The sequence below is a fragment of the Genypterus blacodes genome, unplaced genomic scaffold (genome assembly GCF_046128005.1).
Source record: "Genypterus blacodes isolate CSIRO-AG114 ecotype Tasmania unplaced genomic scaffold, CSIRO-AGI_Gbla_v1 ptg000029l_1, whole genome shotgun sequence".
NCBI classification, from domain to species: domain Eukaryota; kingdom Metazoa; phylum Chordata; class Actinopteri; order Ophidiiformes; family Ophidiidae; genus Genypterus; species Genypterus blacodes.
The window spans coordinates 2331583-2354491 of record NW_027466842.1 but is presented as its reverse complement, the minus strand read 5'-3'; the positions used below and the strand labels follow the sequence as shown (position 1 = coordinate 2354491).

Sequence of the window (22909 nt, the reverse complement as noted above, 5' to 3'; positions counted from 1 at the left end):
GGCGACCCTGCTGTGACACCACGTACATACAGTAAAAACCGCTCCCTGTTGTTAAACGTCGGGTCTGGGTGAAGTCCTCTCTGAGCTGAAGATGACACGTGACCCGCTCATTTGTTTATGACCGTAACGCCCGGACACACGTGTCAGTATGTACATACAATCAGTGGCACTATACGGCGTGGCGGTGGGGGGGTAAGGACGAATCTATGGACCTGTGACCTGTCATTCTACAGCGGGGGTGGGGGTGATAGTGTGTTTTCATAGTGCTTAAAATCTAGCACACTTAGGTTTGGGTGGAAAGAAAGAAAGAAGTGCTGACAAAACACAATTGCAGTCCCATTATTCTACCCCACAGTAGACGGTCAGTGAAGCAATCCAATACACTAACGAAAATGCTTCACAAGCAGAAGAGCTGGAGACCGCAAACACTGTTTAATAATTTATTAAATACAGCATAATACACTGATGTTGATAATGTGCATATAATAGTACTTCTACAATAGAGACCATTTATAATTTTAAAATGTTATTGCTGTATATGTTAAATATTCTTTTCCTCCTTTTCATGTAATCTACAAAATGAAATGCAAAACAACATGACAGAAACACAAACATGTTCTTTTGTGCTACAGGTTATGAGAGGGATGTTAGTTGCACGGATCAGGACAGGATGGAGGTTGACATGCTACTTGATGGACACTGGGCGGGAACGAACTGAAGCTAAAAATTCACCGGGAACAAGAAGTAAGAATCCCTCATGCGGCGCATACTGAAACGGTCAGATTTGTTTTTTGCATCAATGCCAACTCATAAATGGCAGCCTGCTCCTCCATCATCGTTGGCGTAGGATGTAAAAACACTGACAACCAGGTTCCATTAACGATACTATGCACCTTGTAAAGCAAAGTCCACCTTCCAAACAGCCAATCTATACATGGAAAGTATGCAGACCCCTGCCTTTATGTTGTGTTAAACTATGAAATTCACCCAATATCCTGTAATGACAAAGTGAAACAGAATTGCTGAAAGATTTTGCCAAATGCTGAATAAGGAGAACTGCCAAGGTGGGATGTATTAGAGTCCAAAAAGGCCGGAAAATACTGAATTACCATATAAATGTAAGTATTCAGACTCTCTGCAGTGATACTTGAAATTAAGCTCCGGGGCGTTCAATTACCATCAATAATCGCTGAGATGTGTCTGAACATTGTTTGCAGTCCACCTGTGGTCAATTGGCGTGTTTAAGGTCTTGTTATTAACAATGCATTTTAGAGCAAAACCCAAGCCATGAGGTCAAAGGAATGGCCTGTAGAGCTCTGAGACAGGACTGCGTTATGGTACAGAGCTGGGGGAGGCTATAACAAGGCTCCCAAGAAGAACACAGTGGCCTCTGTCATTCTTAAAGGGAAGGAATTTGGCACTGCTATGACTCCTCCTCAGGCTGTCCGCCCAACTAGAGAGGATCTGCAGAGAAGAATGGAAGAAAGTCCAGGAGAGCAACCCTCATCACATCATTCCCAATAAGACTGGAGGCTGCATTTGCTGCCAAAGGTGCTTCAACTAAAATCTAAATAAAGGGTCTGAATACTTGTGTAAATGAGATATTTTAGGTTTTGTTTTTGAATAACTTTTCTAAAAATGCATTTTCACTTTGGTATTATAAAAATGGTAATTTCCTCCATTTTAAATCAAATCTACAACACAAAGTGTGCAAACAAAAGAGGTCTGAACACTTTCCGTACTCACTGTTAATACAGTGTACTCCATTTCTTCCTGTGTGCATTACTTCAGTCACATCACTGTATCTAGCACCCGCAAAACATACACATCAAACTAACTACAAACGTGACAAGATAATCTTTTTTTTTTGGGAATTCCAATCCTGGTTCATTTAGCCTTTGGGATATATTTCCGCAAATCTATTGAAACAAAGTGCCTTGCATTAAGGATTTAGAGGCGTGGTAGCATCAACGAAAACAGTGCATTTTCACATTCCTTGTCATTAATGAATTATTTTCCATAGTAGACGTCTGTAAAAACTATTTGGTGTGCATAAAGGTAGGTTGTGTGAGTAAAAAGTGCATGCAGATGACTTAAAGAAAAGCGACTGTCATGTTAAATGAATGGAAAGATGATGGCTGACAAAACAAGTAAATATGCGTAAATAAGGAAATCCCTGAGGGCTAAAATCCTACAGTTAAAAGAAGTAAAAGATGCTTCATGAGCAAACACGGTTGAATTTTCATGTTAAGTATTTCCTGTTAATGTCAAAAGAACATCATTGCACAAGGCCGATTGCACAATCTTGTAGCAAGCTAAAGCAACTAAACAAGATGGGCACAGATTGAGCTTTTCAATAGAGATCAGCTTGTTCAGCTTGTTTTATAGTAAGCACACATTAACTGCATGGCTACACTGACTTTAAATACCTGGAAAAAATAAATAAGTGGATGATGAATGCTGCACAAACAAATGTTGCATTCAATGGCATGTGCTTTCAGAGGAGAAAGAATGTGTTTTGTTTTTTTTAGCCTGTGGCAGGATGAAGGTTGGGACGGAGACAAGGAGGGAAGGGAATGTCAAAGGAAGGAAGGAATGAGAAAGATGGAGTGCTAAGTAAAACTAAAAGACTCGCGTTTTTATGTCCTCTTGTCAGGAGAGGTCTGTGAGTCGACCGCCTTCTTCGATGACCGCCTTGGCGAACTGCTTGAAGACGCGGTCCATGTAAGTGCTCTGCCGAGGCCACAGGCCCTCCAGGAAACCAATATGGCCTCCGTGACAGGTGATGAGAAGAGCCAGGTTGGGATTCTGCTTCACAACCTCCACTGGAATGGCTGCAGGCAAAACCCAAACTTGAGCCTTTCGGTTGTAAACTACTTTCCATATTCCTGGTGCTTGTTGTGTTAACGTGCAGGTGGCAATGTCATGTATTCTCACCGTGACACGGGGAGAAGACATCGTCGGCGGCGTTCAGGCACAGCATTGGCACCTGCACGGATTTCAACTTGTGGACAGGACTGGCATCATGGTAGTAGTCGTCATTGGTGGGGTAACCGAACATTATGGAGGTGAATCTCTCATCGAACTCTCGGATGGTCTTTGCCTGTACGGATTGAACAAAACAACACAAGGCCAATCCGAAGTATTATTGACATTGTGTCAACTTCGTATTGTACTATTGTTTTAGAATACAAGCGATGGCTAGAAGTCATTCCCTACCTTCATGACGTGATCGATGTCATAACACTTTTCAAGCACTGGTCTATGTCTGTGTGTGAGAGGGAAGTGAAGCAAAAACATACTTATAGGCAAATACATGACGCTTTGTGTATACGGTACAAATTACAGTTAAGCACAATTATAGTAATAGTATGGCCCCCCGCCCCCCCTCCTCCTCCAGTCCCTGAGCACCTGTGCACGGAGGCTTGCAGGCAGCTGGTGAGGTAGGAGTTGAAGAGGAATCGGTCCAGGGGTTTTTCCAGTGAGGCGGTGCACTCAAATACGTCCCAGCCCGCAGAGAAGACCACCACGCCCTTCAGAATGGTTTTCCGGCCCTTGCGCCCCAAGTAGTTAGCCAGCATCATCCTGAGGGATGGATGGCGGAAAGGACAGGGATTGAGAAATGTTCAATTTTTGACTAATCGTGTACTTAATGAGATTGGTGCTGAGTAAAACAGATTCTTTGGCGTAATGTGCAGACAGGTGGAATTAATGAATGATTAAGTGACATTAAAGGAAGTGTTGGATTGGAACTATGCCATTGTCTCAAGAGAAAACCGGACATAGGGCCACGTTTTCTACAAACCAATTACACCAGTTGGTTTAATAAACAGCTCTGTGCTTTTCGCTGATGTGGGATTATTTAAATTTCAAGGGCGTCATCTCTCTATAATGTGGAGCCACCAGTGTGTGAGGCGTCCTGCAACACTTCATATCTGCTCCTGAGACGCTCCATTACCCGCCCATTGATACTCCGGCAGCCATGATTGGAGCAGCTTCGTTTGTCCTTTGGATGTGTTCAATAACAGTCTCCAGATCCTCAGTATTGGCCGCACAATACGTTCTTGGGGTCTGAGGGGGCAGAATGACAACACAATCATTATTTTTTGCCTTTTCTCGCCTGCAATAATTACTGACACTCTTTTAGATTTATTCTTTACCATTACAGTGACTAGATCCCTTTATTTATGCATTATTTGACCTCAATATGATGCATAAAATCAGTGGCAAAAACAAATATGACAATGAGTTGATGGTTGAAAGGTTATCAGCTGTTTCCCGATGTATTTAGTGAAAGTCTTTGTGTACAGAACAGTGTTTAAAAAGGTGCAGCAGTTTCCTAATAGCTGAGCTAAGTTACCATCCCAGCCTATCCTGATACACATTAGGATTGTCTGCACAGCTATTCCTGGCGGTGGTAATTGCACTGAGCGAATGCGTCTTTATCAACTTGAAACAATTTGTCGGGCAGAGCAGCTTATACCGTGTTATAAAACACTCGGGCTCTTACTTGGAGCCCATTTAAAAGCTCTCATTCCTCAGGATGCTGTTGGCTCTCTTCAGCTGTTGCCCTTCATTAAAATTCAAGCAGAGACTCGGGCAAAGTAAATTCCTGTTTCCTTGCCCTGTTACATTGCTTTTGTAATCATGCATGCGTTTCGTTTTGTTTTACTGAATAGCACTAAAATCTACACGGTGCCTTAGGGAATATTAATCTAATGTAGTGTTATATTTAGATAGTTTCAAGTGGTACAAATGCAACAAAAGCGGTCGCTGTTCTTCAGATCAGAGGGGTTTAGGACTTTGTACTCTTTGAGGTAGAGGCCTACAGTAGGGGGCATCTCTCACACAGCAGGGCATTCTAAGTACCAGCCTATTTATATGCCCACTGAGTGGACACAGAAAACAGTGCCAGGAATGTGCAAATGCTCAATCCTTTCTGTAAATTATTCCACAATTCCCATCTGAAATGCTCTGAATATGGACCTGGAACACAAATCTGAGTCAAACTGAGCTTCATTTGACCCTTCGGCATCTCATTTACATTTAGTAGAGGCTGAAATGAACGACAAAGGACATAGAGGAGCCACTGATTCAGATTTGCATCCTGAGAGGAACATTAGATTGATTGCGGGCAATCCTCGCCTATAATAAACCACAATTTGTGCATTGGCAGAGATCTTGGCATTATAGCGGCCTTATGATTAGATCAGAGCGATGCAGATGTCCATAAAGACCACGCCTCTGTTTAAAAGCACAGAGAGGCCAGACATAAAACAGAGCGGGAAAGCTCAGGCTCATAAAGACACTCGGTTGAAACCGGGCGGATGAAGCCTGGTGTGAGGACAGCGCGGGCTCCACGAGGTCATACAGTATTTCTGTGTATTGGCATCAAAACGCAGCAGTCACCAGCAACCCAATCCCTGCTGTGTAACAAGGCTGTCTGTGCTGCGTCTGCTCAGTATGTGTCTGTGTGTGTGTGTGTGTGTGTGCTTTGTACTGGCTGAAGCAATAAAAAGAACAACTCTAGTAGGGATCTATCACTCTGACAAATGAAAGAAAACTGACATCAAAACATATCTTCATCCTTTTTCCCTGAGTGCTTGTCCTTCTTTCTGGGCATGGACACAACAAAGGACAAAGAATAATGTGGCAAGGGTCATTTTTGACAAATCGCAGGTTCTTACCAGTAGTGTTTCGCCAGAAACTCCTCTATTGTTGAACACCACACATCTGGAATACACAAGACAGGTGTTTACACTAATTAACATATTACCCCAAAACGACTGCTTGTATCACTGTTTCACTGTGTGTTCCAAATTCCTTACAAGTGTTCCTGAGTTATATAAGCCGACCCGGGAATATGTTAAGCTACGCAAACAGGCACAGCTGCATAAAAAGCTTTGTGTTTATACTGTACAGGCCTCAGCATCCCTCTACGCTGCACATCTCTCTCTCTCTGTCTCTCTCTCTTTTTCTCTCTCTCTCTCCACTCATCTTTTTTCCAGTGGAGTCAGACCTGCAGTTTCTAACGGTGAAACTCAGCAGCAGGGCGGGGCTTGATGCTGCGCTGTGTGGGGGTGGCGGTTGGAGGGGGGGTGTTGCAGTACTGTATACTCTGTACTGCAGCATAGGCTCTGATTCTGGCCTGAGCTAAGCTTGTATCTGGATATAAGCTATAATTCACTAAGCTGCGCAGACAAGGGTGATGGGTGGGGGAGATGCTGAGTTTGCCTGCTTTTTTTCGCAATCTGGGTGAAAGAATAAGTGTAAAGCATAAAGCAGGGGGGCTGGGGGGGGGGGGGGGACACCACCCTCTGCATCTCTTGACTCTCGTTTTAGTTATTTACAAAAAGCAGCTCTCGACACAGAGCTGAGCTGCCCGCTTCATTCGTACAGTTCTTCACCTTGACGTTACCCCTGGCGACAGGCGCATGTGCACAATAACAGTAATAACAATAAAAATAAGCGTGAATCAAAGCAAAAGCTGAGTTAATAGTGTTTAGAGTGTGACTGTATTCAAAGATGTCACTTTAACATCAAGTGCCCCCTGTGCACAGTGCAGCCAAGGCCACCCACCTATAGCCCAGATCCCGGCTCTGTTGGACCATGTGCAGAATGTAGGACTCCCTGCTGGTGCCGGTGAGGCCCGGGAGAAGGAGGACCGTGGGCCTGGTGGCAGGGTCAGGATGAGAAACGCTGTCATCGTTGTCAAACCAATCCAAAGAGATCTGTCCTCCATCTGCTGCCTTAATAAGCTCGCTGCAGAGACACACGGGACACCGCAACTCTGTAATGAGGTTCATTAGGACCCTCAGCATCTATCCTTCTGCATCTCCGTCTACCTGGTTCAAACGAATGCATTCACTTAAGCACACACAGCACCATGTTGTTATGCAAGATGACTACAGCTCATCATTTCCTCCACAGAGAGGGTCATGCTTCAGTCCCATTTGTTTGCTCTATTTTCACACTGCAGTACTTCATTAAAGGCAGACAACTTTGCAGACGTATCCGATAATTGTCTGTCAACATTTGCATTTCGTACTGATGCAGATTCAGATACAGTTGCTACTTCACATTTTCTCACATAAAAATATACCAAATTCAGGGGATTGGTGGAGGGAAGCTTTCTACTATCCTTGCTGATGGATAACATTATTCTTTCTGGTCGATTTCTTTGCACAATTTATATTTTCTGCTTGATTTCTTTGCAGGTACAATGATTACTCCAGTGTATCAATCACATGCAGTGTCACAGCTAATTTGATATGCCAGTGGGAAAGTCCCTGCACACCTCTCACTGACAGCTGCTTCATTTCCCTTGTGATCATCTTGTCAGTTTGCTCTGCAAGACACAGCAAGTTAAGATAAGGAGGAGGGCATTGCACCAGTGGATCCTTGCGGTCAATCAATTTCTGGGCTACAACCATAGCCTGGCAGATGAGGTCATTCAGGCCCAGTGCTATCCATCTTAAAACCTACACTGCACACACTGCCGTCAGACAACTTGGCTTGGCACAAGCATGAAATTACAGAACCGCCATTAAATATGCACCTGGGGCTAGACCTTAAAGTCACCGAGGGCCAATCCAGAGCTGCCGATTCACCAAGCAGGGGAGGACCTCCCACAGAGACATCCTTTAATCCTTTACTCTGACAACTAGACGAGTGGAATTTCACTCAGACTGCCCACAACAAATAGGACAGCTTGTTTCTCTGTCTCTGTCCTTTGGTCAACCTTGTGTAACTGGATTACAGCGGGAGGTCCTGTCTGTCCCGCAGGAAATGTGATAATATCTTGAGTGATTGTCATTATCAGTTTTGCCGGGTTTGATAACAGACAGCTGGTCTAGGACAGAAACGGTCATTGTGCATTATGGGAAAATATACTGTGTGTCACCCAGACTAGAGTGACATAAGCAGTGTAAATGACCTTGAGAGGGACATCGCAAATAATGTTAGTGACAGTTCAAGGCAAAACATTTGCAGCGGCAACAAAAACAGTAATAACAGTTAAATTTCAAAATGCCAATCAAACATATCTATAGTCCACTATTTATGTTAGCCTACATAAGTAGTTACTACGACGATTCAATAAATGATGTCAGACCAGAATGGAACCCCAGTGGGATCAAGAGGTCAGTATTTATGGTAAGATTGCATGTATGACAAACTCTCTGCAACAACAACAACCATAATTTCAGGTTTTACTAAACTGAGATGGAATACATCCAAAACCTTTTGAACAGGTCCAGAACAGATTTATTCTCAGCTAATACCAATACTGATGATGCCCACACCCTTTGAACCAGGGTTTTAATTAATTTTAATCCACTTAATGTATGCAGGGGGCCAAGCAATGCAATGCCCATTAATCTTCAACAGAATGTACATTATCGGAGCAGCCAGGGTGGCGCAAGCCAGCATCGTGGCACAAAAGACCTCTTTCTTCTCTAATCCTTTAAGTCTTGGCTGAAACAACACTGCAGCTTGTTTCCTATTGTGAGAAAGAAGACAAGTAATAGGCGAAGTCCCGTGGTGGTAAAGCAAGGTTGTAAAGAACGATTATTAATTTATACCGTATGTGGTGCTGAAAAGGACGAAGCAAAACATAAACATGTCACATAAACCACACGATTACTGCAGTAATTCAATAATTCAGTAAATATTGTATGTGAAAGTGGTTGAGTTTCAGTGAACTTACTTCCTATAGGTGACCCCAGGTTTAGCTGTGACAAATGGCCTTAGAAGCGTCTGTATGCGACTCTCCCAGCACCAAAAAGGGGGATAGTAGGTCTCTGACACCACCGGACATTGCTCCCTCAGAAACTGGTAGAACTTCTTACCCCCTGAGATGAGCTGTGGCTTCTACAAGACAGTGAATTGGGTACAAAAAGGTGAATTACCACATTCAGTAAGTGTACAGTGGATCCTGCTCAGGAATTACCAGGGAAAGGCAACTTTCTTTCACTCAAGGGTATATTGACTGTGAAAGTATGTCATTCTCAATGCATACCAGTAACTATAATATATATTTCTAACCTTAGGCGATTACCGAATATGCAAACCAAGTGTAATAATGTAATACTTTCCATAATGCAAATCTCATAACATGGTGGTGGTTATGCTGCTATTGTTCTGTACTGTATTCTTATCTATGCAGCAGGTTTGATTACAGACAGAAACTTTCTTATGCAGATACACAAACTTTGAATAGATACAGATGAAAAGCCAGTTGAAGCCATGATCAGCATTATACCAGCTGTAATGACAGCAAAATTGTTACCGAGGATGACCTATAGCCTACAAAACAAACAATATGAGGTCAGCACATCTGGAATAACATGCACAAAAAGCCTTTAAACAAACAAATTCAATTATGGTTTGGCAGTTGGACTACGATCCCATGAGAATAGCATTCATAATACTTTGCATTGTGTCTTATGAGTTAAATCCTATCATTATTTCTTGTCACGTTATATAATTGTTACGTAGAACAATTGAAATGTTTTACATATTTTGTTATTCTTACTGCACGGTCATGTTCTTCTGACAGGAATTTCTATATTTAATTGATTTTAATTCAATGTAATTTTGAATTATAACAATAAATATTAATAATAAATTATATTTATAATATATTTGAGTTATGATATAGTTATTATTTTACTTTACTTTTTATTTACTTCTGTTGTTTGGGGATTTGCTTACTTAACCGGTAACAAACCAGAGAAATATCAACATTAGGAGCGCTTGCACAAAGAAGATGATATATTAGCGTTGCAATGCATTTACAGTACAGTACACCGGTTACTGTCGTTAGCTTAGCTTAGCCAATGCCGGGCTGAGTGAGCATCAAAACGTAGTAGACTTGGTACAATGTAACAACTTCGCGTAAGTAGCAGTATTGACGTTACATATGGCTTGAATGGCATTCATATCTCCGAGTGAAACGCCTGTTTTCGCCGGTGATCATCACACGTGTGCAACGATAGCGCAGACCGCGACAGATGCAGCGAGGAGTGAATCCTCAGCCAATGCACCACTCCAACGTGACAACAGAGACGATGCTCCTCTATTATAACAACACAAATTAAATGGAATAAAGCGACCGTTCTAAACAGTCGGTCAGGTCATAAAAGGAGTCTTACCTTCGCTACTGAGAGCAAATAGTAGCAGGTATACGCTGCGCTGAAGCCCAGCACCACTGACAGCCCCACACCCGAGCTAAACAAGCCGACTTTCACTTGGTTCTCCAGATAATATGACAGGTCCCTTGTCAAAACGTTGAAATTGAAGTCCAGAGCGATCATTGCAAGGTCCCTGTTTTCCCCAGCACCGTAAGGACAGCGGTCGGCTCGGGTGAAATTCAGCTGTGTGTGTGTGTGTTTGTGTGTGTGTGTGTGTGTATGTGTGTGTGCTGTGATTCCACGGTGAAGGAGACGGTCAAGGGGACCTGATACAGAACGATATATATGGCAGCGGATGGGGGCGCTGTTTGACCGATTATCACCGCTGTCAGCCGCCCTCTGCAGCCTGGACAGCTGACATGCACCCTGCAGAGAGCACTTGACAGGGGAGCATTTTAGGGCAAAGGCCCATAGGTCATTGGGTTGCACTTCCAAAACCTGTTGATCATATAATATTGGCAACATCTGTTAATTATACATGATACTTTGCATTCGGAATATGTTTTCAAGACAAAAACAGGAATGTGCAGTGAAAACCAATGACTATGTGCCCTCTTTTTAGGTTCAATGTCATGTAATCAGTGTGTAAACTCAAGGTGATGATGTGACTCAATGACAGCATGACGGTAGCAGAAAGTCCACCTCCATATCGAGTTTGCCTTCTTTAGAGTGAGATGGTCCTTTTTTTAATTTAAACAAACCCAGTACAAACAACTGAAATGTTTGGCCTACAACATTCTAACAAGAACAACACTTTAAACAAAAGTTACAAAAAAAGTCATTAATAATAATAATAATAATAATAATAATAATGATAATAATAACAGTAATAAAATAAAATAAAATAAAATAAAATAAGATAAGATAAGATAAGATAAGATAAGATAAAATAAAATAAAATAAAATAAAATAAAATAAAATAAAATAAAATACAACCCTATCCTATCCTATCCAATTCAATCCAACCAAATAGGAAACACACAAAAAGACACACACAAAACAAACACAAATTTAAATATAAATAAGAATATAATGTAAACTGTGAACGCTGTGTTTACCCTATGAGATCATTGCAATTTCACTCTACTGGTATTCTACCTCAGGGTCTACGTATAATGTTTAACAACAACAATATTATTAATGGTACAACCTTCCTTCTTCCTCTCTGTCTCTCTCCCTCCTCTTCCCCCTCTTTCTGTATAAAAAATGATCTCCAAAATATCCTACAATTTTATGCAAAATGTAAGGTTAAATGTTTGCTTCAATAAAAACAAATAGGAAAAAAAGTAAGTATAATATAAAGAAATAGAAATTGTTCATCAGTAAGAAGACACAGTAAGACGACAGAGAAACGAAGCTTTACCAGCGTCACGTTAGTTTCAGTATTTTAATTGAGAACACACACACAAACACACACACAAAACCCGGAGCGGCTCCTCTCTGTATTTGCTCCGCCCGGCTTTTGGTCACGTGACCTCGCGATCCAAACAGCGTCTTCGTGTGTCGTCGTTCATCTCCGTAGCTAGTTGTTGCTGCTCTGAGGTCTGAACGATGATTGACAATAATGGCGACTCGTTTATTCTGAGTTGACTCCAGGGAATCCTCTGCCTGGCAAGAGAAACATCACGGGTGGGTCTCGGGACTCAACAACAACTAACCGGAACCAGCAACCGAAAGGACTAAACCCCACCAACAAGGATTTGCTAGCCAGAAAAAGGCTTTATCCTGCTAGCTTTGCATTAGCTAGCAACTCGGATAGCTAGCTTGCTAAGTTGAAGAGGTGGCATTCGTGTGTGTGGAGTGGAGGAGAGGAGAGAGGAGAGTCTGGTGTGTTTTGCTTGCAATGTGGCTACTTTTCAAGAGTAATTTGCATCTAATTTGGCTGGGCAACACCAAAAGGGGACGCTAGCTTGCGGCGAGCTAGTGGAGAAGAGTTGAAGTCTCGGGCTATTCAACAGTCTCCTTAGGTTGCTAGCAGCATAGCAGGCTAAGAGCAGCGTCGTGGCTCGTCCTGGTCTCTTTTCCTGTCGGGACTTGCTCTCACTTGCTGTTTGGGAATTGCCCGACTAGCACGCACCGCTAGCCCACCAACTTGTAAAGATTCGCTGTGGCATTGTGTGAACACCCGCTCCGCAAATGACCACCGGCAGGAATAACCGGGCGATGATGGAAGGAGTCGGGGCGAGAGTGGTTCGCGGACCCGACTGGAAGTGGGGGAAGCAGGATGGCGGAGAGGGACATGTTGGCACCGTGAGGAGTTTCGAAAGTCCAGAGGAGGTGGTGGTTGTGTGGGATAACGGGACGGCTGCCAACTACCGATGTTCCGGTGCATACGACGTGAGGATATTAGACAGTGCTCCTACAGGTAACTCAACTTTTGTTCGCTTTGTTTAGCCGCAGGGTCCACTAAGGCGTCTCAACCATACGCACAACACACAAGATCTATTACTGTCTTACGTTTTTAACTTTTGCTTTAAAACTGTATGTGATGAGACAGACACTTGTTGCTCTCACAATGAGCATCAGACCAGTCTCTTTAAGTAGTGGTTAGTTATGTTTAGTGCGTTGGTGATATAGACAGCAACTCACAATTGTGCAGTTGGCATATAAGCCCCACACTTCTACATTGTTTGTGCACGCCTGTCCATAAATATCAAACCACATACACACACTGCAGGGATTTGTTTGTGTTTGATCACCTACATCTTATGATTCAGTGTTATATTGTTTTCATGGTTCTGTGGTATCCCCTGTAACTTAGAAAGATAATAAGGCACATTACAGCAAAAAGGGCCTTGTTGCTTCAGTGCAGTATTTGTAGTTCTGTGTCACGTGTGGGATTTTGGGTGGATCTCACAAGGTTTAAGAAGTACACAATCCTAAAAGTAAACACAGCTGTGTTTCACCATGACAAATATGGAAGGTTTTACACAAGAGAAGTCACATTTTACTACATATTTGTCATCATTTGTATTGTTTCCACTGTTTTGATTATTTATTTTCAGCAATGGCACTGATAGCAAATATATACTTGTTGATTTAACTGATTTCTTGTCTAATTTTGTCTCGTCTCAGGTATCAAGCATGATGGAACCATGTGTGACACCTGCCGCCAACAGCCCATCATTGGGATCCGCTGGAAATGTGCTGAGTGCACCAACTATGACCTCTGCACAACTTGTTACCATGGAGACAAGCATCACCTGAGACACAGGTTCTACCGGATCACCACTCCAGGCAGTGAGAGGTTAGTTTCCCAGAGATTCCTTATGTTAAATAGGACAAGGGAGCTGGTAAATCCTCATGCTTGGGTGTAAATGGGTTGACCCGTCCTGTTACTCCATTAGTTTTACTCTGTCCTGCATTATGTGTGTGTGTGACATTTGAGAGGCCTTTTCTGTGCCCTGCCACTCAGGCAGACACAACTTACAGTATCTCTACAGCTCCTGGCCCTCAGTTGCCAAGCAACAACACAGCCTCATTTTTAGAACCATTCCAGTGTGGTTTATGTTTTTGCCACAAAGCTGAGCTCTTTAAATATGATATTAATTCTGTCTTCCCATTCAAAGCATTTGTTTGGGCAGATTTGAGGACATCCAGAAATAAGTCTTTGTACTTGTGTGTTTAGGATCACAAAGTTGCAAATGAGAGTGTGTAGAGGGAGTGTGTGATAGATTGATAAGTTGGCACAATATGTTTCTCAAATGTCAGAACCTTGCCTGCTACAAATTTGAGCCTATGGCGAATACTATAATTGCATACGATTATAGAGATACAAACATTGAACACCAATGTTTTGAGAAGTCGAAATATATCCACTTCTGAATGTGTAGTAACTGCACCAGATGGTATTGAAAGAATTGAATGCAGTGAACAATACAGTGGATCTAAAACAACAACTTCACCTTGTAAGCTGACAAATAATTGAAGACAGTTGGCGACGTTTTAGAGATATACACACAAATCGGGGGTTGTTCAGGTGGAAAACAGTTGCTGATTTAATTTAGAGTCATCAACATATAATTTTGACCTGTATATGTTTATGCATACTTGTAAATTGGTCATCCCATATTGGACTGTTCTTTCACAGACTGTCAGTTTTGTGATGATGCTTCATCTATTTCAAGCCATTTTCAACAAAATGCCATTGTAAAGTTTAGTAGATGAACACATGGCCCAACAGCTGGCAGCCTTTTCAACTGAGTAAGACTTCATTTCCCCCGAGACGATCATTGCATGGTCGTGCACAATGGGTGCTGGAGGTCTCCCCTACTCTGACAGCACGGCGGGGTGTTTTGTTACAGCACATTAGATTCTTTCACTAACTGCCGAAGAGGGAGTGGCTAGGGGCCATAAGCTGTTTGCATTGGTTAGACCTCCACTGTCCAGCTGCCATGTCTACCGTCAAGGCTCAGACACCGAGGGCTCAGCTCGATCTTTTATTTACTGTTACTTCTTTCATTGTTTAGGCTTGTGGCTAAGCTGGAATTCCGATTGCAGCTCACAGCATCGTTGTCAATCCCTCTGGCTTTTCTTTTGCATCTGGAAGCAGCTTGATTGTTATGTATGGTTGGAAGGGGCGGGAATTACCTGCAATGTAACATTTCTGGGTGGTATCATGAAGACTCCCTTCCCATTGTTGAGAAATGGTACCTGATACTTAAGCACACGCCTTATATTATAGCTGAAAATACACTTATGGGGTGCTGCAACGAGTCAGACTCTATTTTGACAAGGTGTGTCTGTGATTCTAAGAGCAAGGAAGACAGGTCAATAATGGTGTGTTCACAAATCAGACAAATCTCTCTGCTACTGCGTGTATTGTGAGACCGTTATTATGATTGTTGAGCCCCGCTTGGGAAATTCATTAAATTCCAGGCCTTATTTTGTTGTCTTGCCCATTGTTGACATTTTAATCAAGTAAGTCAATAATTGCTGAGAAACAGGGATGCAGTGGAATACTAATAACTTTTTCTTTTTAACAAATGGTAAAAGTCAATAACCTCAGGTAAAACCTTTTGTCTAGAGCCCGTGTGAGTGTGTGACTGTTTACGTTACTCGCTCCTATGGACTCGTCTCATTCTGAACACGTCCCATGTAACTTGAGTCGGAAAACAAAATGTTACCATAAACCACAGGAATCTCGGTCAGAACAATGCAATTGATGATGGTCACACCAGAATGCTGTGATGGTTTAGTTCCCCTTGCTGTCGACACAATACACATCGCTGGGTGACCACAGTATGACATCCAACCTAATATAGATAATGATATTAAGGAATTGTTAATTAAAAGATGTTGCTCCAGTGTTTACACAGTTCCTTGTGCTTTCCTGCCCCCGGCTCACTTGTATTCTGTTCATAAACTGGGTTCATGCGGCCCAGGATAGTTTGTTGGGTAATTGTGGTTGGGATTATGCTGACGTTGACATGTTTTCCATTTGTTAACACCGGCCTGTCATCAGCCTGTGTCTTGTAGTTTTCTCCCAGGATGGCGTTACGCTGTTGAACACACACAGTCCAACATGTGTACGCTTAGTGAAAAGAATCGTCTCTTCAGTGTGGAACCTGTGTTTCTTTGTGCAGAGTCCTTTTGGAGTCGCGGCGCAAGTCAAAGAAGATCACAGCCAGAGGGATCTTCACAGGCGGCCGGGTCGTGAGAGGAGTGGACTGGCAGTGGGAAGACCAGGATGGAGGCAACGGGCGGAGAGGAAAGGTAAGGTGCTGCCGCCAACGTAGAGCCTGTCTCGCTTCTATTTGTTTATATTAAGTAGTGACCGTGAAATTCAGTGTATCAACAAGGCTGAAGGGCCGGCCTGTCTGTGGCCTAGTTCAGCCAGTGCGTGCAAAGAGTGTGTTGTGTGTGGTGAAAATGTCACTGAGCTTCAAATGATACATGGGTGTATTGTAGGCATAATGACTCCTGTTGACATGGGGGCGAGTTGCTCATAAGGGGTTTCAATTGAATAAACTATACTAATTCCCTGTAGGGCAATTAAAAACAACATGCACAGCAGCGCACACACACCCATGAGAATAGCTACAAATAACTACATTAAGAAAACAAAAAAAAGGCAATTTAACAATCCATAGTTTCAGAAACGATTTTACAATATACTTTTAAACAAAACATTTGGTGCTTTCGTTCAGCCGGTTTCACTTCAACCAGACCACGTCGCCGCGCGTCACCTCAGTCTCAAATTCATCACTGACACGTAACGCCGTGTCTGGCGCCGTGTCATTTGTTTCTATGTAGATTTTTGTACTGCAGCCGAGGCCATAAAGTGCTTGCGTTTTGACTCGGGTCCAGGCCCAAGAGTTTTTCAATTTAAGAGTCCCCCCAGGCAATTTAAGACTTCATTTTACTGTGTTATTTAATGGCATATCTCATTATAGTTTTATGATGCTGTGAGCAATATGCTCTCCAGAACACCACTATTACATGTCCTGCAGCTTAGATGTTCAGTTAGTTTAGCATGAATATTACCTCCCGAGGCTCATTAATCAATTGCCCCTGGAAATGGCCTGAAAATAATAGAACAATTTGAATTCTGTATTTACTTAAGTCACGGCTTTTAATTAAAGAATTAATTTACGGCATACTTTCTTCACGTTGTGCCGATTTTGACGAAGAAGGAATTGTCTCTGACCACTGCAATTGTGAAATTAAACAACAACAACAACAGAAATCTCAGTGCTAATTTCACACTTGTTAACTCTGTCAACTATTTGGTCAAGTTAACGCACACAAACCTAAAGTAAGAGGCTCCAGACCCATTTTTAAAAATTACGTTATGGGTCAGAAGTTTATGTTTTGGGAAAATCCTCATCCTCCAAATGTTGTTCCTGGAAGCTTGGTAACTATTGCCAACTGGTGAAAAAGAACAAACCTTATTGTGCGGAGTTCAATGAGGATTAAGACTAAAATCAAACTGAGATCTGAAACTTAAGCAAATGTGTTGTTTGGGGAATTAAACTTTCTTTGAAGTCACTGAACACTGAGCAGCATACTGAGCTGAAGAAAGTGTAAAGATTTGTTACATCAAATTAAACATCACAGACATTATTGTCCTCGAGAGCTCAATAAACTTGCACACTACTCTCTTTATGGGATTATGATGGAGGGAAAAAAAGACTTAATTTAATGCTTAATTTGCACACAGAGAACGCTTCAATTGTTGTTACATTATGATAGCAAATGTTTCCACATCTGCCTTTTGGGATCTGACCCTGTCTGCTTGTCCACAGGTGACAGAGATCCAGGACTGGAGTGCAGCGAGCCCGCACAGCGCCGCCTACGTGCTGTGGGACAACGGGGCCAAGAACCTGTACAGAGTTGGCTTTGAAGGAATGGTGAGCAAACTTCCAGCCCGACTCCCCCTCCTCCCCCGCACGCTCGTCCAGACACACGCGGAGTCTTAACAAAACGTCAGCTGTCGGTCGGCTTTTGTGTTTGACCGGGGGGCCGAGGCTCTTTATTTCACTGCCAGGCCTTTTGTGAGAGCCACGCAGCCGGCAGGAGCAAGGCGCCATTGTGCAGGCAGCTGGAAAGTGTGTGTGTGTATGGGGGGGATGCATCTGCATGATAAGGGCAATCTGTTCCTCTTTGCTTTTTCGGAAAGAGCGTGATCGTGGAGGTCATTTTAAGGGGGGCGGGCGGGGGGGGGGGGGGGGGGGGGGGGGGGGGGGGGGGGCACCACCCTCTTGGGGTTGTTCATGCTGCAGCTACACACACGCGCCTCAACTGAAAAATGCGTCTTTTTCTATTGGTGGAGACTTCCCCTGGCTTTACGAAAGAGGCCAGTCACATTTCCCGGTTGCATAACGGATATGTCCATTGTTATTCTAATAGCGCGACTTGCTTCTGAGAGGAACATAGATGGCATCTGCCTCAAGACTAAAGAGATCCTGAATGAGACCCCCCATCTTAAATGTTTTCATTTGGCTTTGTCTGTCGTTGAAGACATTGGGCAAATAAATACAAAGGTGATTTGGGTACATTTTAAATATGGCTCGTGGCACCCTTTCCTTTTCCAGCATCATAAGAACAAAATGTTTCCTATTGGCTTGCTACGTTAGAAAAGACCTGAGTTATTAATTTGTTTGAGGTTGTTCTACTTAGTCATCCAGGATACTATCAGTCCAGTGAAAAGTCTGCCCGGCCTCATGAATATCTGCCCTCTAACTGTGCCAGAGTGACTGTACATCTGAGTCACCGTAATCCATATGACTCTGTACTCTCTGTAACATTATAATTGTCCTGTCTCACCTAAAGGGCACTGCTGTTGGTTGTAATATAGGCAGCCACATTACCGCTGCCTGAGCTTGACATGTATGGATTCTCACTTTAATAATTTGTGATCTTCATCTTTAATGGAATTATCCTGGCTAATTATGTAATCCCGATTGTCTCCTTCAGTCTGACCTGAAATGTGTCCAGGATGCCAAAGGAGGCTCATTTTACAGAGACCACTGTCCTGTACTAGGTAAGTAAGTCTTAAGTCTATGATGCGTGTCCATCGTCATTATTGCACCAATTCTGTATCCTATCATTCTGGTGCAGTGAATTCAAGGGCATTAGGGAAGCACCAGTGGTAGTTAGCGTCGTCTGGCCACTAGATGGCAGCACCATATAGTCAGCCGGGTGTATTAAACTCGGCACAGGCTCTGGTCATGCAGTTTTTCCAAACTTTCCTCAAATCAAATGTATCAATTGAGCCTTATTGGCTGGTAACAGATTGTACACTGCACCAAAATCCTTGTATTTTGTGTATTTCTATCATTATCTCTGCACAAACTTTCTGTACATCAAATCCAAACTAAATCCTGATGCATCGACCAAATGCACGGCATTAATTGATGTCCTTTTATTATAATGCTCGACTTAACCTTCATGTGTCAGGAGAGCAGAATGGCAACAGAAATCCCGGAGGACTCCAGATCGGAGATCTGGTCAACATCGACCTTGACCTAGAGATTGTCCAGTCCCTCCAACATGGCCACGGCGGCTGGACTGACGGAATGTTCGAGACCCTCACCACCACTGGAACAGTATGCGGCATCGATGAGGATCATGACATTGTGGTTCAGTACCCCAGTGGGAACAGGTGAGGTCCAAACTGTCAAGTCACAAAGAAACCTGACTAGAATGTAAATGGTTTAGCTCATGAATGTTGTCCTACATGCGTTTGGCATTTTATGTATATAACACGCTCGAAAGATATTTAACTCTTCAATGCATCATGATTATCCTGTTTGATCGTGGTATATAGTATTTGAGAGAAGAGGGTCTCTCAAATCAAGTTAATTTCCCCATGAATGTCTGTGGTGTTCCACCATTAATTCAGATCTTGGTTGTGGATTCTCTTTTAGCAGGAAGTTTTATCCATAGCTTAAAAACCCTCCAATATGCCTTATGACCGCTCAGAAACTGTTCTCAGATAAAGTTTAATGAGAGATGAACTAGTGTTGCTTGAATTTTTAATCTCTCTATCCTCAGGTGGACGTTCAACCCGGCAGTGTTGACAAAGGCCAATGTAGTGCGCAGCGGCGAGGTGGCAGCTGGGGCAGAGGGAGGCAGCTCCCAGTTCCTGGTGGGAGATCTGGTCCAGATTTGTTATGACATCGATCGCATCAAGCTGCTGCAAAGGGGTCACGGAGAGTGGGCCGAGGCGATGCTACCTGTAAGAGTCCGGGATTATTTGCATACCCTTGTGCAACTATAAAGCTGTCAAAACAGTAGGCTAGTGAAGTGGGAGGAGTTTCTTTCCCCCAGGTAGCCAGTGTTCCAGAAGTAACTGTGCTGATTGATTATACATTTTGCTGTAACAACAATTACCAAGCTTCAAATGCATTTGTCCACACTCCTAATGTGCTCAAAAAGATATTGAGCTTTGTAAAACGGTGTAAATCCATTCAAAAGTGGAAAGCAATTCGCTATTGGATTTTGGACAAATTCTGGATCAATCCATTAGCGGTGATGTCGTGTTGTGTTCCCGATTGCTACAACAAATCCTGCATTTGTGACCTTTCTCAGTCACAGCTGAGGCTCATGGGTTGCATAGCGATAGAGCATGTCAGTTAAATTTTTTCTGAAATTAGATTGAAATATTTATAACTACTGACCTCCACATATCTTCACAGCACAACCTTTTACTCAATTATCCATCAGACTTGATAAACTTTGATGTTATTGAAAATGAATCTCTTGTTCCGTCTCATTAAAACTTTTCTTAGCTTATTATGAAGTTTATTCATCGCTGCCCAGTATGCCCAAGGATATGTTACACCACTCTACTGCAATAGCTGGCTTGTCCCTGCCAGACTAGTTCCCCTCAGCAGCTAATGAACCTTAAAACCCCAAGATGGGAAGTAGCTTTGATCACTAACCACGGCTGTTTGCCACTTGCCGCTGCTGCTGCTATTTGCAGTAGTCCTCGTTATTGATGGCGTCCTCCAGGACAGCCTGACATCCAGCTTAACAAAATCCAAGTGCCTCTTTCTCATATAGCCGTGACCGAGATGATATGATTCAAAATTGGAAAGCGTCTTGGTGTGTATAGATGAGGAATAGTTCAGCTAATAGATCTGTATTTTCCTTGTTTCAAGACCATTCCTTTTCTCTCTGCTTTTCTCTATCCGTCTCTCGCGCAAGTGAATGTCCTCTGAATAAGGACAGGATGACTTGAGTCAGTAATATTTTCTTTTGTCCATTGTTTTTTGTTTTGGCAAGCAGCCGGTCTTTGTTTCTGCCCTGTAGGATAATTGGTTTGTTGAGCTGGTGTTTTCTCTTTTTTCCCCCATCTTCCTGTATCTCAGGATTTGCTCTTTCATTCTTTCTCCTATCTTTCCTCATTTTCTGCCTCTATCACTTACTCACACTGTTACACAGCACATAGCCCTTAGAGAGCAGTCCTCTTTATACTAATGAGCTTGTCTCAACATTTATCAACAGACCCTTGGGAAAGTAGGCCGCGTGCAGCAGATCTACTCTGACAGTGACCTGAAGGTTGAGGTTTGTGGAACCTCTTGGACGTACAATCCTGCCGCTGTCACAAAGATTGCTCCCTCCGGCTCTGCTGTCAGCAATGCCTCTGGAGGTACACATAAACACATTAAACACTTACACAAAGAAGAGCTCAGTACTACTTGACAAACAAAGACAGTGGCGTACTTGTTTGGCCCTGGCAGTCCATTGTTTCTGCTTGACTCTTAAACACATCCCTTTTCTCTCCCGGTGTTGCCCAGAGCGTTTGTCCCAGTTGCTGAAGAAACTATTTGAGACACAAGAGTCGGGAGACATCAACGAAGAACTGGTTAAGGCAGCAGCCAATGGAGACCTTGCGAAGGTGGAGGACATCCTGAAAAGACCTGATGTAGATGTAAGTGTTACTACAATCCAGCACAGTTTGGTGGCGTGGACGATGAATCACTTTAAACAACTTTTAAATTATTAACAATGATAGATGGACACAGCAGATTACATGATTTCAACCAAGGCTGGAGAATACAAACATAGCCGCTTTTTGCTTGAAAACCAAAAAACGTTGCCATGAAACGTGTAGAAAATAATATTGAGTACAGTGATGAATCCAACTTTAATATCACTAGCTGTTTTAAGTGTGTAGAGAAGACAGTGAGTCTCTTAGGAAAGGGCCCTGCGATCCTCCCACTCCTGTGCCTCAATCTGAAAGTCGTTAAGCCCGGGTCCAGAAGAGTCACCAAGAGGCATTGGTGTGCATTGCAGCACATGCCTGATTCACTCTCCGAATGAAGTTGAGGATCTGTAAAGGCCAGGGGAAACACCTTTTCACAAGAGGAATGAAAGAAAGAATGAATCCTCTACTCTGTATGGGTTATCAGTAACAGTTATGTTGTCTTATGAATGCGCTGCAGTACTGTCCTCAGTCATGGGGTGTGTGCGAGTGTGTGTGTGCACGTGTCAGTGAATGCTGGCCAGCTGCCCTACTGCCTTTCAGTGGAATTATTTGCTTAAAGCTGAGCTCGGCCAAGTGATCCGCCCGCCAGGACAAGAGATGTCTCGAGACTCCCAAAGGAGTCCGCATTAATATTTATGCTAGAGTTATTGCAGTGCTGCAGTTGTTGATGAAACATGCGCACACAGGAGCGTGTCCACACTTAAATGCGCTTAAATACATGCTCACTAATCACTAGTTCAGTAAAAATGCCTATAATCCCATAATTCATTCTAATTATGTCTCTTCACATCTTTTCAGGTGAATGGGCAGTGTGCTGGACACACTGCTATGCAGGCAGCCAGTCAGAATGGTCATGTGGATGTACTAAAGCTGTTACTAAAGCACAATGTGAACCTGGAGGCTGAGGTTGGTATAGTTAGAGAAATTCCTCTTCCTTCAGCACTTGCGCTCACCCTCATTAAAAATGTATCTCAGTCCATTGTTGTGCATTTCATACTGTGTGGGGAAAATCCAGTCCTACTTTTAGCATTGACTCATCGTGTGTGTATGTCTCTATACTCAGGACAAAGATGGAGACCGGGCTGTGCACCATGCATCCTTTGGTGATGAAGGCTCTGTCATTGAGGTGCTGCAGAGAGGCGGTGCTGACTTGAATGCCAGGAATAAGCGTAGACAAACTCCACTGCACATAGCTGTCAACAAGGGCCATCTGCAAGTGGTCAAAACTCTGCTGGACTTTGGCTGCCACCCAAGCCTCCAGGTACACTTTTATTATCCC

General features: G+C 43.1%; 2 protein-coding genes across 5 annotated transcripts in view; one reads left to right on the top strand and one right to left on the bottom strand.

The window, feature by feature from the left end:
- Window positions 1-2652: 2652 nt before the first annotated feature.
- Window positions 2653-10316, bottom strand: abhd3 (abhydrolase domain containing 3, phospholipase). Its single transcript, XM_076145084.1, has 9 exons — window positions 10155-10316; window positions 8708-8871; window positions 6580-6762; window positions 5688-5733; window positions 3959-4071; window positions 3412-3585; window positions 3220-3268; window positions 2938-3103; window positions 2653-2834 (listed from the first exon to the last, which is right to left on the bottom strand). Exons 1-9 carry the CDS (start codon window positions 10314-10316, stop codon window positions 2653-2655), a joined length of 1239 nt encoding a protein of 412 aa, XP_076001199.1.
- Window positions 10317-11683: 1367 nt separating this feature from the next.
- mib1 (MIB E3 ubiquitin protein ligase 1) overlaps window positions 11684-22909 on the top strand; it is a 48456-nt gene continuing 37230 nt past the window's right edge. For all 4 annotated transcript variants that reach the window (XM_076144869.1, XM_076144868.1, XM_076144867.1 and 1 more), the window contains exons 1-11: window positions 11684-12558; window positions 13269-13440; window positions 15779-15908; window positions 17441-17545; window positions 18612-18678; window positions 19095-19299; window positions 19692-19875; window positions 21147-21291; window positions 21440-21573; window positions 22429-22536; window positions 22694-22891. In XM_076144869.1, coding sequence (XP_076000984.1) covers window positions 12330-12558; window positions 13269-13440; window positions 15779-15908; window positions 17441-17545; window positions 18612-18678; window positions 19095-19299; window positions 19692-19875; window positions 21147-21291; window positions 21440-21573; window positions 22429-22536; window positions 22694-22891 — 1677 coding nt within the window. In that variant the 5' untranslated portion in view covers window positions 11684-12329. The remainder of the gene's footprint in view (window positions 12559-13268; window positions 13441-15778; window positions 15909-17440; window positions 17546-18611; window positions 18679-19094; window positions 19300-19691; window positions 19876-21146; window positions 21292-21439; window positions 21574-22428; window positions 22537-22693; window positions 22892-22909) is intronic.

Excerpts from the sequence above, each read along its gene's own strand:
- abhd3 (XM_076145084.1), bottom strand. The coding sequence starts at position 10,316 with ATGATCGCTCTGGACTTCAATTTCAACGTTTTGACAAGGGACCTGTCA. Across the intron at positions 6,763-8,707 it reads CCTGGGGTCACCTATAGGAA|CGAGCTTATTAAGGCAGCAG; the intron begins GTAAGTTCACTG and ends GTGTCTCTGCAG. Across the intron at positions 3,586-3,958 it reads GCCGGAGTATCAATGGGCGG|GATGATGCTGGCTAACTACT; the intron begins GTAATGGAGCGT and ends TCCATCCCTCAG.